Source organism: Stegodyphus dumicola, chromosome 9 (genome assembly GCF_044657685.1).
Source record: "Stegodyphus dumicola isolate Sdum_Otavi_A_Nest chromosome 9, ASM4465768v1".
NCBI classification, from domain to species: Eukaryota; Metazoa; Arthropoda; class Arachnida; order Araneae; family Eresidae; genus Stegodyphus; species Stegodyphus dumicola.
Window position 1 is genome coordinate 6070313 of NC_140776.1, and position 12680 is coordinate 6082992.

The following is a 12680-nucleotide window of genomic DNA, read 5'->3' on the forward strand; positions in this document are numbered from 1 at the left end:
TATTATATAATATTGATGTGGAAGTTGGAAAAGAGGAATTACAAGAAGCTGTTATTAAACAGAACTCTATATTTGAAGATGGTGGATTTAATCCATTATTTCAAATAAAAGGAAAGAATAATAAGGTTCATTGGATGGTTGAAATTCAACCTCAGAAATTTAAAAATGTAATTAATCAAGGAAAGTTTAATTTTAATTGGTTTCGCATAAATGTTAAATAATATTTGAATGTAGTAAGACGCTGCAAATGTCAGGAATTTGGGCATTTCCACAAAAGATGTACTAAAGAAGTAATATGTGCTAATTGTGCACAAACAGGACATAATCACTGGGACTGTAAAAACAGTCCAGTGTGCATAAATTGTGCTAATGTGAATAGCAAATATAAAATGGGGCTAGACGTGCAGCATTCTAGCTTGGACAAAGACTGTTCATGTTTGAAGAGGCAATTTGATCTATTAATAAGAAGAACAAATTATGGTCTTTAGTTCCTCAACAAAAATTAGAGGAGTTCAAATAAATCTTCACCATGCTCGTACTGCAATGTCACAACTCCAACAAAGAACTTTAGAACAAAATTATGCATTTGCTTTGGTACAAGAGCTCTATCATACTGAAAATAAAGTTAAGGGTTTTTCTTCTCAATTTAGACTTTATTTTCCCAATAATGATATCCCGTTAGCAGGGATTGTTATATTTGACAAAACAATTTCTGTGATTGAAGTTTTAATTTCAAATACATTGGTTGTTTTGAAAATAAATTTCGGAGATCAAGATTTCTTGTTAATTTCTGCCTATTGTCCTCCTAAGACAGATTTGACTTTCAGTTTGAATGATATTTCATGAGTTTTGAGTAAAGAATTTTGTAATGATTTTGTAATTGGTGCAGACATTAATAAAAGTGAAGTCTGGGGTGATCAAGAGGAAGATTCTAGAGGAGAACAAGTTTTGGAATTTATTAATTCACACGGATTTGTATATTGAATAATCCAGATTCTACTCCTACTTTTGAAGGAGCAAGCGGTTCTTCTTGAATTGATCTTACTCTTGTGCATACTTCCATTAATATTGATTGGAAAGTTATTACAGATACTTCTTGTAGTGATCATAACTACATAGAAATTGATCTTGGCGAGAAGGACCATTCTCCTATGATGAGAAAGAAGTATTCACTGAATAATTTAAATTGGATTAATTTTAAAAAAGATGCTTCAGCTCTCTTGTTGCAATTATTGATGATAGTAATTATTGATGATAAAATTTGCAATATAGTAATTATTGATGATAAAATTGCAATATAGTAATCTTGTTGCATTATATTAATCTTGTTGCAATTATTGATCTTGTTGCAATATAGTAATTATCAATGATAAAATTTGGATGATATAGTTAAAAAACTTACTGAAGATATTGTAAGCATTTGTGAAAAAAATAAAATTAAAAAGAAGTTTAATGTAAAAGGGTCCTCAGTCTGGTGGACTAAGAAATTGGATCTTTTGAGGTCTAATTTAAGGATTGCAAGAAGAAAATTCCTTCCTGCCTCTAATTTAAGGATAAATATAATAGGTTAAGAGGGATTTATAAGAAAGAAATTAATATTGCCAAAAATTATTCGTGGAATGATTTATGTATGAAAACTAACTTGGAACAACCTTATGGTACTCCATATAAAATTACTGTGGGAAAGTATAAATCTGCACTTACTTTGAGTTGGTTAAAAAGAGATGATGCCTCTGAAACAAACTCAATTACAGCTACATTGGATTAACTGGTTAAGTTTCATTTTTCGGATGATACGATTGAAGATGATTCTCAGTGGCATAAGACAAAATTCTCTGACTTATGAAAATGATTTTAAGGATTTAGATTTTACAGAGGAAGAAATTTTGAATGTGGTTGAGTCAATGAATAAGGAAAAAGCTCCAGGTTATGATGGACTTTGTTTAGATGTAATAGAAGAAATAATAAGAATTGATTCTTACTTCATTTGTAAAATATATAATACTTGTTTGAAGTATGGTATTTTTCCTAAGATTTGGAAAAATTTAGTTTTATTTAATACAGCGGGAAAAGATAAAATGGATCCCTCATCATATAAATCGATTTGTTTATTATCAATTTTTGGCAAGATATTAGATAAATTAATGATGAATAGATTCTGGTTTTATTTGAATAAAAACAAAATATTGAATCAATCTCAATATGGATTTATAGAAGGAAAGCGTACAACTTTAGCTATTTGTGATTTATTGGATAAATAAGAATTGATTGAAATTTGAAGAAGATCAAGACACAGTGTTCTAGTATTTTTAATAAATTATATGAAATAAAAGGCCTTAATAGTGATATAAAGAAAATATTTTATAAGAGAGAGATTGAAAGGAAGATATTATATTCGTGTGCAGCATGGTATAAAAATAATGTTAGAATTAACAATTTGTTAATTCAAATTCAAAGGCTTGCAATGCTAAGTATTACTGTTTCAGAACAGTTTCTAATGCTTGTTTGTTTACTTTAAGTGGTTGTGAGCCAATCTATTTGATTGCTCAAAGAGACTGTATTTTATTTGATTTAAAGTATGGTAGAAGATATGATAAGGTTTTTGATTTACAAGTGGATATTTCAAATATTGAGACTTATAAAATAGTTAATAAGGTTCATCCTGCATTACTTATTGATTACTTTTGGGATAAGAAGCTCCCTATTCGTGAAGGGCACGAAATTTTTAGAAAAATAGAAGTAAAAGTAAAAGCAAAATAGAAGATAGAATTTGCATACAGCACTTGTTACGTTAGATGTCAAGAGTGCATTCAATAGTGTATGGTGGCCTTTTGTTTTGTTTCAATTAAAAAGGTTTAATTGTCCTTTTAATCTTTTTAAGTTATTTGAACATTATCTTTATGAGCATTCCGTTTCTTTTCAAAATGGTAATCTATGTATTAAAAGATTTTATGGCAGAGGTTGTCCTCAAGGTTCTAATTCAGGACCTATATTATGGAATATTTTATGTGATTCAATGTTTGAATTGCCATTTAAGGAGAATGTGAAAGTACAAGTTTATGCGGATAATATAATTATTATTGTGTCAGCAAGTAGAAGACATACTATTGATGCTAATATTGATCACACATTGGATTTGATTAGTAACTGGTCAAAACAAGTTAAATTGAAATTTGATTATAAGAAATGTGCTATCATGGGCATAGCTAAAAGAGGTAAAATGATTACTCTTTCAAGAGGACATATTGAAGGATATTCTTTAAAGAGTGTTTGAGAATTAAATTATCTTGACATTTTAATTGATGATCAACTCACTTTCATTCCTCATTTGAAGAAGATCAAGACACAGTGTTCTAGTATTTTTAATAAATTATATGAAATAAAAGGCCTTAATAGTGATATAAAGAAAATATTTTATAAGAGAGGGATTGAAAGGAAGATATTATATTCGTGTGCAGCATGGTATAAAAATAATGTTAGAATTAACAATTTGATAATTCAAATTCAAAGGCTTGTGATGTTAATATTACTGTTTCAGAACAGTTTCTAATGCTTGTCTGTTTACTTTAAGTGGTTGTGAGCCAATCTATTTGATTGCTCAAAGAGACTGTATTTTATTTGATTTAAAGTATGGTAGAAGATCTGATAAGGTTTTTGATTTACAAGTGGATATTTCAAATATTGAGACTTATAAAATAGTTAATAAGCTTCATCCTGTATTACTTATTGATTACTTTTGGGATAAGAAGCTCCCTACTCGTGAAGGGCACGAAATTTTTACTGACGGTTCAAAGATAGATGAAAGAGTGGGTTTCTCTTTTGGAGCTTATTCAAATGGTGAAATTGGACTTATTAAAAAGTTTAGATTAAGTGATAATTCAACAGTGTTTCAGGCAAAAGTTTTTGCCATTCTTAAATCTTTGGAATGGATACTGGGGAAAGCTTCAAAAGAAGATGTTGATTTATTCTCGGATAGTCAAAGTGCATTACTGTCAAAGTACAACAAAAAATAATTAAATAAAAAAATTTATAAAAATAAAAACTAAATGAAAACAAAACCATGGTTAATATTCTAAATGTTCAAATGAAAACTACTTACTTATAGTCCTGAGATTTTAGCACCTCATAATAATACATTATCTTGGACTTATGAGAAGACAATGGAAAATCAAAGGAATGGTGATGCACATTATCTACATGCTTCCACTGCAATATGTATGTGCCTTCCATTCTAGTCACATGAGATCCCTAAAATACAAAATACATATTAATTTGATAAAAACCCATTTGATTAATTCTCATCAATGAAAAGCAAATACCTTCAACTGTTTTCCAGTTATTTAAATACCTTAATAACCATAATGAGCTATAGTTCCTACCACTAATAAACAAAACAGATATATTTAAAGTCTTAAATACTGGATTTTTAATAGATTATGTTAATAGTAACAAATATAATACAGTCACTTAATATTTAACACCTAAAATTTAGCTTAAATATAACTCAGTTCAAAGACTGCTGAATAACCAATCAATATCTTGCTACTGTTTAAATTATAAAGGACCATAATTTCATATTCTTAAATATTTCATTCCTTAATAACAGTACCTTTCAACTACCACAAAGTTGTGCAGCAAAGTAACTACTCTTCATAACAGTATTTCTCAAATAAAGTTCAGCTTAAAATCATTTATCTTATACTTCATACATAAGCACAGAAATTATAATTTTTTCTATTTAAAATTAAAATCAGATTAAATTTCACAAAGCAACCAAATACAGGCTTGCAAATTAGAATCTTTTGTAACTAGCTACATAAAATTATATCATGCTGTTTATATTCAAAATGAAATTTCACAATTTAAGCTATTTCAGATTTAAAAAGATTGTATTCTTTAACATACTGCATAAAATGCCAATAATTCCCCCTGTGATTAAAGACTTGTTTCAAGGTAAGACTGCAAGTTGATCTCTGCCTATAATTTTACTAAATTTTTGGTTGTGCTAGTCAATTAAAAATAATTCTTCTCTCAGCAAATGTTGTGTTAAAAGAACCTGAAACAATGATTTACAGAAAATGGTTCAGACTGTGGACTCATTTTGAGCTTATTTTCAAAATTATATGAGAATGAACAGTTTTTGATGAGATACAAGTTTGAGAGGGAATTAACTCAATGCAAAAAGAAAAGATAATTTTATACTTTACGGGGAGAAACTGGTGCAAGACCAATTAAAGATAAAAAAAACTAAAAACAATAATTTCAATTAAAGAATCTTTTATAGTACATTTTTAATAGATATTGCAATATGCAAGTTTATAAAAATTTACTTCCATATATAAAATATTGATGAAAACAAACTCTTTTAAGCATTTTACACTGCCTTTCTCATTTGTATACACAGAACTTAAAGACAAGAAAGTCAAATTTTTTCATCAAATCAGACTGAATACGGAGATGTACTCAACAAGCTGAATACTTAATTTATTTTTAATACTTGATTTCATCAAAAATTTACTGTGTTATTAAAAAATAAACCTATGAAACCATTTTTGTAAAAAAAAGACGTATCTATGGAAGAAAAAAGATCAGCTCCAGACATAAAAAATTAATAAAAATATTTTTTTTTTAAATCTGAAAATATTTGTTTTAAGCTTATTATTTTGTTTCAACAAAATACATATGTAATAAATATGTTATGAAAGTATATTAAATTTGCATTTGAGAAGAAAATTCTTCATGAACACCCACACACAACAACAACAACAACAAAAACAAAAACAAAAAAAAAAACGCAAGATTTTATTCATTTTCTCTTTTTGACAATAAACGAAGCATATGTTTAGATGTAACTGGAATATCACTACTATCACCAGAAATGATGCAGACATCATCATCTTTCTGTCCTAATGACAATTCTTCAGTAATCTCTTGAGCAAAATCAGCATAAGTCTCTTCTGAAGTTGATGTTTCACCAATTTTATAAAAAAATTCAGTCATTAATCGCTGAGTTCATGTTTTGATTAGGCATTATTTCCTTGTAAGAGGTTGTCAGCAACAACTAAAGTTCACACTGAAATTCCCCAGCATGTTCCTAATTAGGATTATCAATGATTGCCCAATTTCAGACATCTTTTTTATTAAATCTGCATTTGGAACTGGATCATTTTCTTCATTATCAATACGTTCTGTGGAATTATAAATCTGGTTTGTTTTCTTAGGTAATACAACAAATTTTTTGACTGACCCTCGTATTATACGTAATGTCCATTATGGTCACATGCCATATACAATATAAGTTGTTCATTTTTCAAAGGAATTAAATAAGAATTACAAAATTAAATTGGGCACACCATTTTCCATTCTGAGATCTTTCATACAGTCAAAAGTCGTTAATTCGGACACCCATAATCCGGAATGATCTATAATCCGGACCTCAAAGCTAAAAACTTTCTGTGCATGTGTCGCATTCACGCATGCGCATAAGCGTTTACGCGTGCGGGTAAGACCTTTACGGCTGTGAATATAGATGTGCGCATGCGCATAATACGTTTACGCATGTGCGTTTAATGTATAACGAATGGTATACGCTAAAATTATCTAATTATCTATTTCAGTTAATGTTGCAGATTGCAGTGTCCTTTAATCTTCGAATTGGATCCGGCTTATTATTTTTTGCAGACTGTTAGAGCAATTTTATAAAAGTAAGCTTGAACTTCCGATTATGTCAAATAGAATTTCCGATATATATTTACTAATATGTAAAGGATCTACAAAGCGAAAGTATGTTTCGAAGTCCATTAAACAGAAAGTGGAATTGCTGCAAAAAAATGGATAAAGGCATATCCTTTGATTATCTAATCATTCCGAAATATGTTTATCAATTTCACACTGCTCTGCGGGGGAAGGGAAACGACACGGCGCGCAATGAATTGGAAGTTGATCTGTCAGCACTATCCTTATCTTCAGGACAGATACAATAATATGAAACAAAGTAAAATCTATATATGAAACAAAGTAAAATCTCAATAATATTTTATAAACTCTCTTTAACTATAATGACAGAGAAAATAACACTGAAATGAAAATTTGAAAACCTTGTTATCTCTACTTTTTTTCTAACAAATTTTTTTCATTGTTTTATTCTTAAGAAATACATATTTAATTTATATTTAAAATAAGCGACTTAGTGTATGCAAAAATAATAAATTCTGATATGAATACAGTCAAAAGTCTTTAATCCGGACTCATCGGGACTTTGGCGATTCCAGATTATCGATTTTTCTGGATTATAGATCATCAGTTTAAATCTGGTACGATGGCATGCAGAAATTATAAAATTAAAAATATGAAACCGTAATTTATGAAATAAAGAGCAATTATGATCTAAAGGGTATCAAAATTTACAAAAAAAAGCTTAATATTTATTTGTTTACTTTACTAAACATTTCTTTCAATGCGTGCATGTGTAAAGCATACATTACACATAGTCGAAATTAGAAAATGGCAACCAGAAAACTATTTGATGTGCATTCGTGATATTTATAATAACGAGGAATTTGACTTAAATCATATCAAAGATGGAGTACATCGAGATGAAATACTACATTTAGTAAGGAATTATAAGCCAAATAAAATAAAAACATCTGCCCTGAAGGTAAGGATGGTGCTGACAGATCAACTTCCAGTTCATTGCGTGTTGCGACATCCCCCCCCCAGAGCAACGTGAAATTGATAAACAGATTTCGGAATGGTTAGAGAAACAAAGGATATGCCTTTATCTCTTTTTTGCACCAATTCCGCTTTTTGTTTGATAGACATTGAAACATGCTTTCGTTTTGTAGATTCTTTGGCAGCTTCAGAATCGGAAATTCTTTTTGACATAATCGAAAGTTCAAGCTTACTTTTTACAAAATTGCTCTAACAGTCTGCAAAAAATAATAAGCCGGATCCAATTAGAAGATTAAGGAAGAATGCAATCTGCAACATTAACTGAAATAGATAATTAGATAATTTTAGCTTAGCTTATACCGTCCGTTATACATTAAACGCACACGCATAAACGTATTATGTGCATGCGTACACACATAATGCGTTTGCGCATGCGCAGAATGTTTGTAGCTTTGAGGTCCGAATTATAGATCATTCCAGATTTTGGACATTCGGATTAAAGACTTTTGACTGTACCTTTAGAAAATAAGTATATATATAATGCAGTGTGCTAATTAAAATTTAACTTAAATAACTTGTGTTTTAAAAGTGTGTGTTGACTGGTGTTAAATAAGTAGACAAATTTTTGTTTGGTGTCATTGCATCAAATAAAAATTATTCATTACTTGCATAGCTATGCTTACTCACTTTACGAAAACAGGCATAATTTTTTTTTGGGGGGGGGGTCTTAACTAAACCTTCCTATTATAAAAAAAGGGTGTCACATCAGCAAAATGTTATAAAAAGGTGGATGTCATAAAAATTATATCTCCCCAATAAACAAATATTCCCTAGATAGAAACCAATACATTGCATTTTAATGATGCAATAACCCAAAATTCAACCCTTTCGTCCCTGAATATGAATAAAAAATTTTCAGCCAAAAACAAAAGCAATTTCTATTATTATAAGGTTACTCATTGTAGTTGGTTTTTTTATTGTTTATTTTAGAGGACTGCGGTTGGCGATGCATGCCATCCATGATCTGGTTGCATGCCATGCATGATTGCAGTTGGCCATGCATGTACCCAAAGCTGCATAATTGTCTTAGTCAAGGGGGAATATCCTAAATTACGGAAAGTTACTTAGAGGTTGCGTGTTTGCATAGAGGAAAGCAATTTATATTTTATATTTTACATATATATATGTACCAATCAGTATTACCAATACATATGTGTACCATTATTTATTACTGGTACATATGTGTAACATAATTTAGGAAAATAATTCTCTAGTCTGTTACATAACCACTTGTATAAATAACGAGCTTTTGTGATGCAGAAGTTTCCTTTATGCTTGCGCTACGCACCTCGCTTATGCCATCTTTCCTTTTTTAGAAATATTGATGACGCAGCATACATTTCATTGTACTTAGTTTAAATCAATATGGAATATGTAATTTGGAGAAGTTAAACCGAAATCTGCCATTCGAATGGAATAAAGGTGTGTAATTAAAAGATAAATCATTTTTAAGTCATCATTGGATTCAGCCTTACCTCTCTGCTACAGAAGAGCCTGCTATATCATCATATATATACCAGATTGAAAAAAAAAAAGATAAATAATTTCTAAACTCTTAAGGAATTCATACATACTTGATATATTATTTCCTTTCTAAACATATTATAAGTATTACAGAATAAAATTACACATAAAATCAAGTTTATTCTTGCACAGATTTACTGTAAAATGTATAATAGAGGCACTCACTGGTTTATTAACAAATATAACCTTACATTTAGTGAAATCCACATGGTGTTATATACCAGGGTGATATTGTGGTACTTAAAATTCCGTAGGGGTACACTTTTCATTTAGTTATAATGTTAAATATGTCCTGCAGGTATTTTTAAATATCAGTGGTACACATGTGTACCGCTCGTGACAAAAGGGTTAAGGAATGATTTAACCTACTGCTGGAACAAAAAATAATAACTGTGCTTACTTTATACAGCACTGCCAAATAGAAACACAACTATATTTCACATGTAATTATTTATTTACTAATAGCTATTTAGAACTGATTAGTATGTCCATGTAAAAAGATTACTAAAGAAAAAATACAAATATCTTCACCCTCTTAACAGTCCTTGTGAGTTAACACACAACATAGTCCTGCACTGAGGATTATAAAGCCATGTAGGTATCTATATTTTCATTCTCCTAAAACCTGCATTTACAAAAACTTGAAAAAGGAAAATTAGTTGAGGAAATCATTCTGCTGAAAGAATACCAGTCACTTTTCACACAGGAAGAGAGTTCTTTAGGAATGGGCTGGATATGAGATATCAGCAAGTGGTCAAAAATGGCAAAACATGGTCTCTTGGAAACATACTGACTGTTGTGATGAATAAAGTTCCTTTAATGGAATGAAGATCCTTGAAAATAATTCCCAAGTAACACGTACTATTTATTAACTAATCTCTGTCATCACAAAGTACAAGTCTGAAGAAAAACTTCACACACTATCTAAAACAGGTAGGGGAAAGAAAGAGGCTGTAGACTCCTCCATCCGTGCTGTAAGCTGTTCAAATAGAGGAAATACTGGTTCAATGACAATTTAAGAACTTGCTGCATGATGATTACATAATCGAAGTACAAATGTGAATGCTTGAGTTCACACTTCCCATCATCACTTGTTACCTTCAAATAAATGTTCCATTTTGATCCTGCACCCTCATTAGCTTATTAGCTGTGCAATAATTTTTAAGATTTTGACAAATGTAAAATATGTAGTTACTAGCGGGCAAGCCTGCCAGATGAGTGGACTGCAACCCCCTGGTAAAAAGTCATATAACAAATAATTTTTTAAGCTAGAAATTCATTGTTTCTAAAAATAAAAATTCATAAAGCGGTATATAGATTTTAACACACTGAGATGGTGCCAAATTCCTACGTCTTTTGAAACATGAAAACCTAAGAAAAAATCCCTAAAGTGGCTATTGAGTCTCATTCAAATTAGCGTTTTCAGAGTTTTTAATTAATATCTCATATGATTTAAGTCATACGAAGATGAGAATGGTATCAATGGATTCAGATAAGCTTATGGAATGAATATCACGAATTCAGACAAATATGTGTCTCGAAATTCAACTAAGCGCTGTTCCATAGATATTTGTGAAAAAAAAATTGAAGCATAGCCAAATCCCTTTAATAGAGAAAAACCAAACAAAGGAAGTGAATTTATCATTCGAAAAAGCATTTTTAATTAATAGCTTGGCTAATTAAAGTCATACCAAGATAAGAATATTCAAAATGGCTTAGCAGGAATGTTTGGAATCAACGGTGTGTTCCACTAAGCCCAGAAGTGAGCAGTTCGAGAGATGATATTACAGACAGACGTATACAGATTTTAATACACTCTTTTGCAAAAAAAACTCCAAGCACCAAGAAGGACTTTTGCGATCCTGATGAAATTTGGTATGCAAAAACATTCTGATCAAACATGCAAATGATCAAAGTTTCAAGGAAAATAAACAAGGACTGTGATCATAGTGCTCATTTGTAGTGTGCAATTTGAAAAGTATAAAACAAGTAACAGAGGCGGAAAATTTATCTTTTTTATTGCTGCCATTGTAATTCTGTAAAGGAACAACTTAAGATGCCATTACGACGATATTGAAAATCTTACAAATGACTAAACGATTAATGTGGTCGCATTGTAGGGTTGCGTGAACTTGGGTAGTCATAGCGAGCAATAAGCCACCACCTGCAGCGTACAGACACTGCTGTGCAAAGATGTTGTCAGCAATGGTTGCTACAAGGAAATTGCCAACGAAATGAACGCTCTGTAAGGCCAAGGAGCACAAATGCAAGGCAAGATAAGATGATTATTCGTCAGGCCCGAACCACCCCAAAGGTATCATTGTTGACTATTCAATGCACTACAGCCACATCTATACCTCCCGTGGTACCATCCACCATCTCAGGGCGCTTGTCTAAGACGGTGTTACGCTCACAGAGGCCTTTAAAACATTTGCCTTTGACCCCACAACATTGGCGGAGTCGTCTAGAGCAGTGTCGCAGACGATCATTATGGCTGCCATCAGACTGGCATCGTATAGTGTTCAGTGATGAAACCTGTTCCACTCTTGAAGCAGATGACCACCGTGTTCGTGTCTGGAGAGGATGGGGCCAGTGGTCCCAATCAGCCTTTGTTTTACAAAGGCATACAGCCATAACCCCTGGTGTGATGGTGTGGGGCACTATTTCTTATGACAGCAGGTCATTTTAAGTCATCCTCTGTACATCTTTAATAGCTCAACAATATGCTTATCGGCCGGTTGCATTACCTGGCGGTTCGACCAACTACTAATTTGAACACTCAATGGATGATTGTGAGCTATTGAACAGGTACTATGACATTGATTTTTTAATCATTTTTTATCTCTGTATGAGCTAGACACGTATTCAATTTCATCAAAAACAACCACTTCCTTCATCGTGCATCGATTTTTTTGCAAAAGAGTTTATATATAATTAACAACTTAACAGAAATTTTTAATATATAAGACAGGTATGTATGAAAAATTGCACCTGATCATGCAGCTGATACTTCTAATTGTCTTAGATTGAGTAAAACCAAAATTAAAATATTTGCAGCCTTACTTTAAAACAGGAGTCTCCAAACTATGTTCTGCAGTCTGGATCCACCCTATGAACACTATCAATGCCAGCCACCAAAGGCTATTTAAATAATTTTATAAAATTTAAAATAAAATAAGCAAGGTAACAAATGCATTAACTATTTTTATATCTATAAAGCCATTCCATGTCATGCATGTTCTTTATAGCATGTTTTAGCATGTTCTTTCTTCCCTGTCATACGTATTATAAACATCATACAACCATTTCTAAATTTACAGTGAATGAAATACCATAGTACTTTCCTAAAAAACTTTTAACTGTATTTTTTAGCAGAATAAAGGTTTCATGTGTTATTGTTACCTACTCTGAAATTTTCAGCAGCA

At 31.0% G+C, this 12680-nt stretch overlaps 1 protein-coding gene across 1 annotated transcript in view; it reads right to left on the reverse strand.

The window, feature by feature from the left end:
- The window catches only part of retm (real-time), a 111469-nt gene that overhangs the window by 24342 nt on the left and 74447 nt on the right, over positions 1-12680 (reverse strand). Inside the window, exon 14 of the mRNA XM_085823176.1 lies at positions 4100-4248. Coding sequence (XP_085679302.1) covers positions 4100-4248 — 149 coding nt within the window. The remainder of the gene's footprint in view (positions 1-4099; positions 4249-12680) is intronic.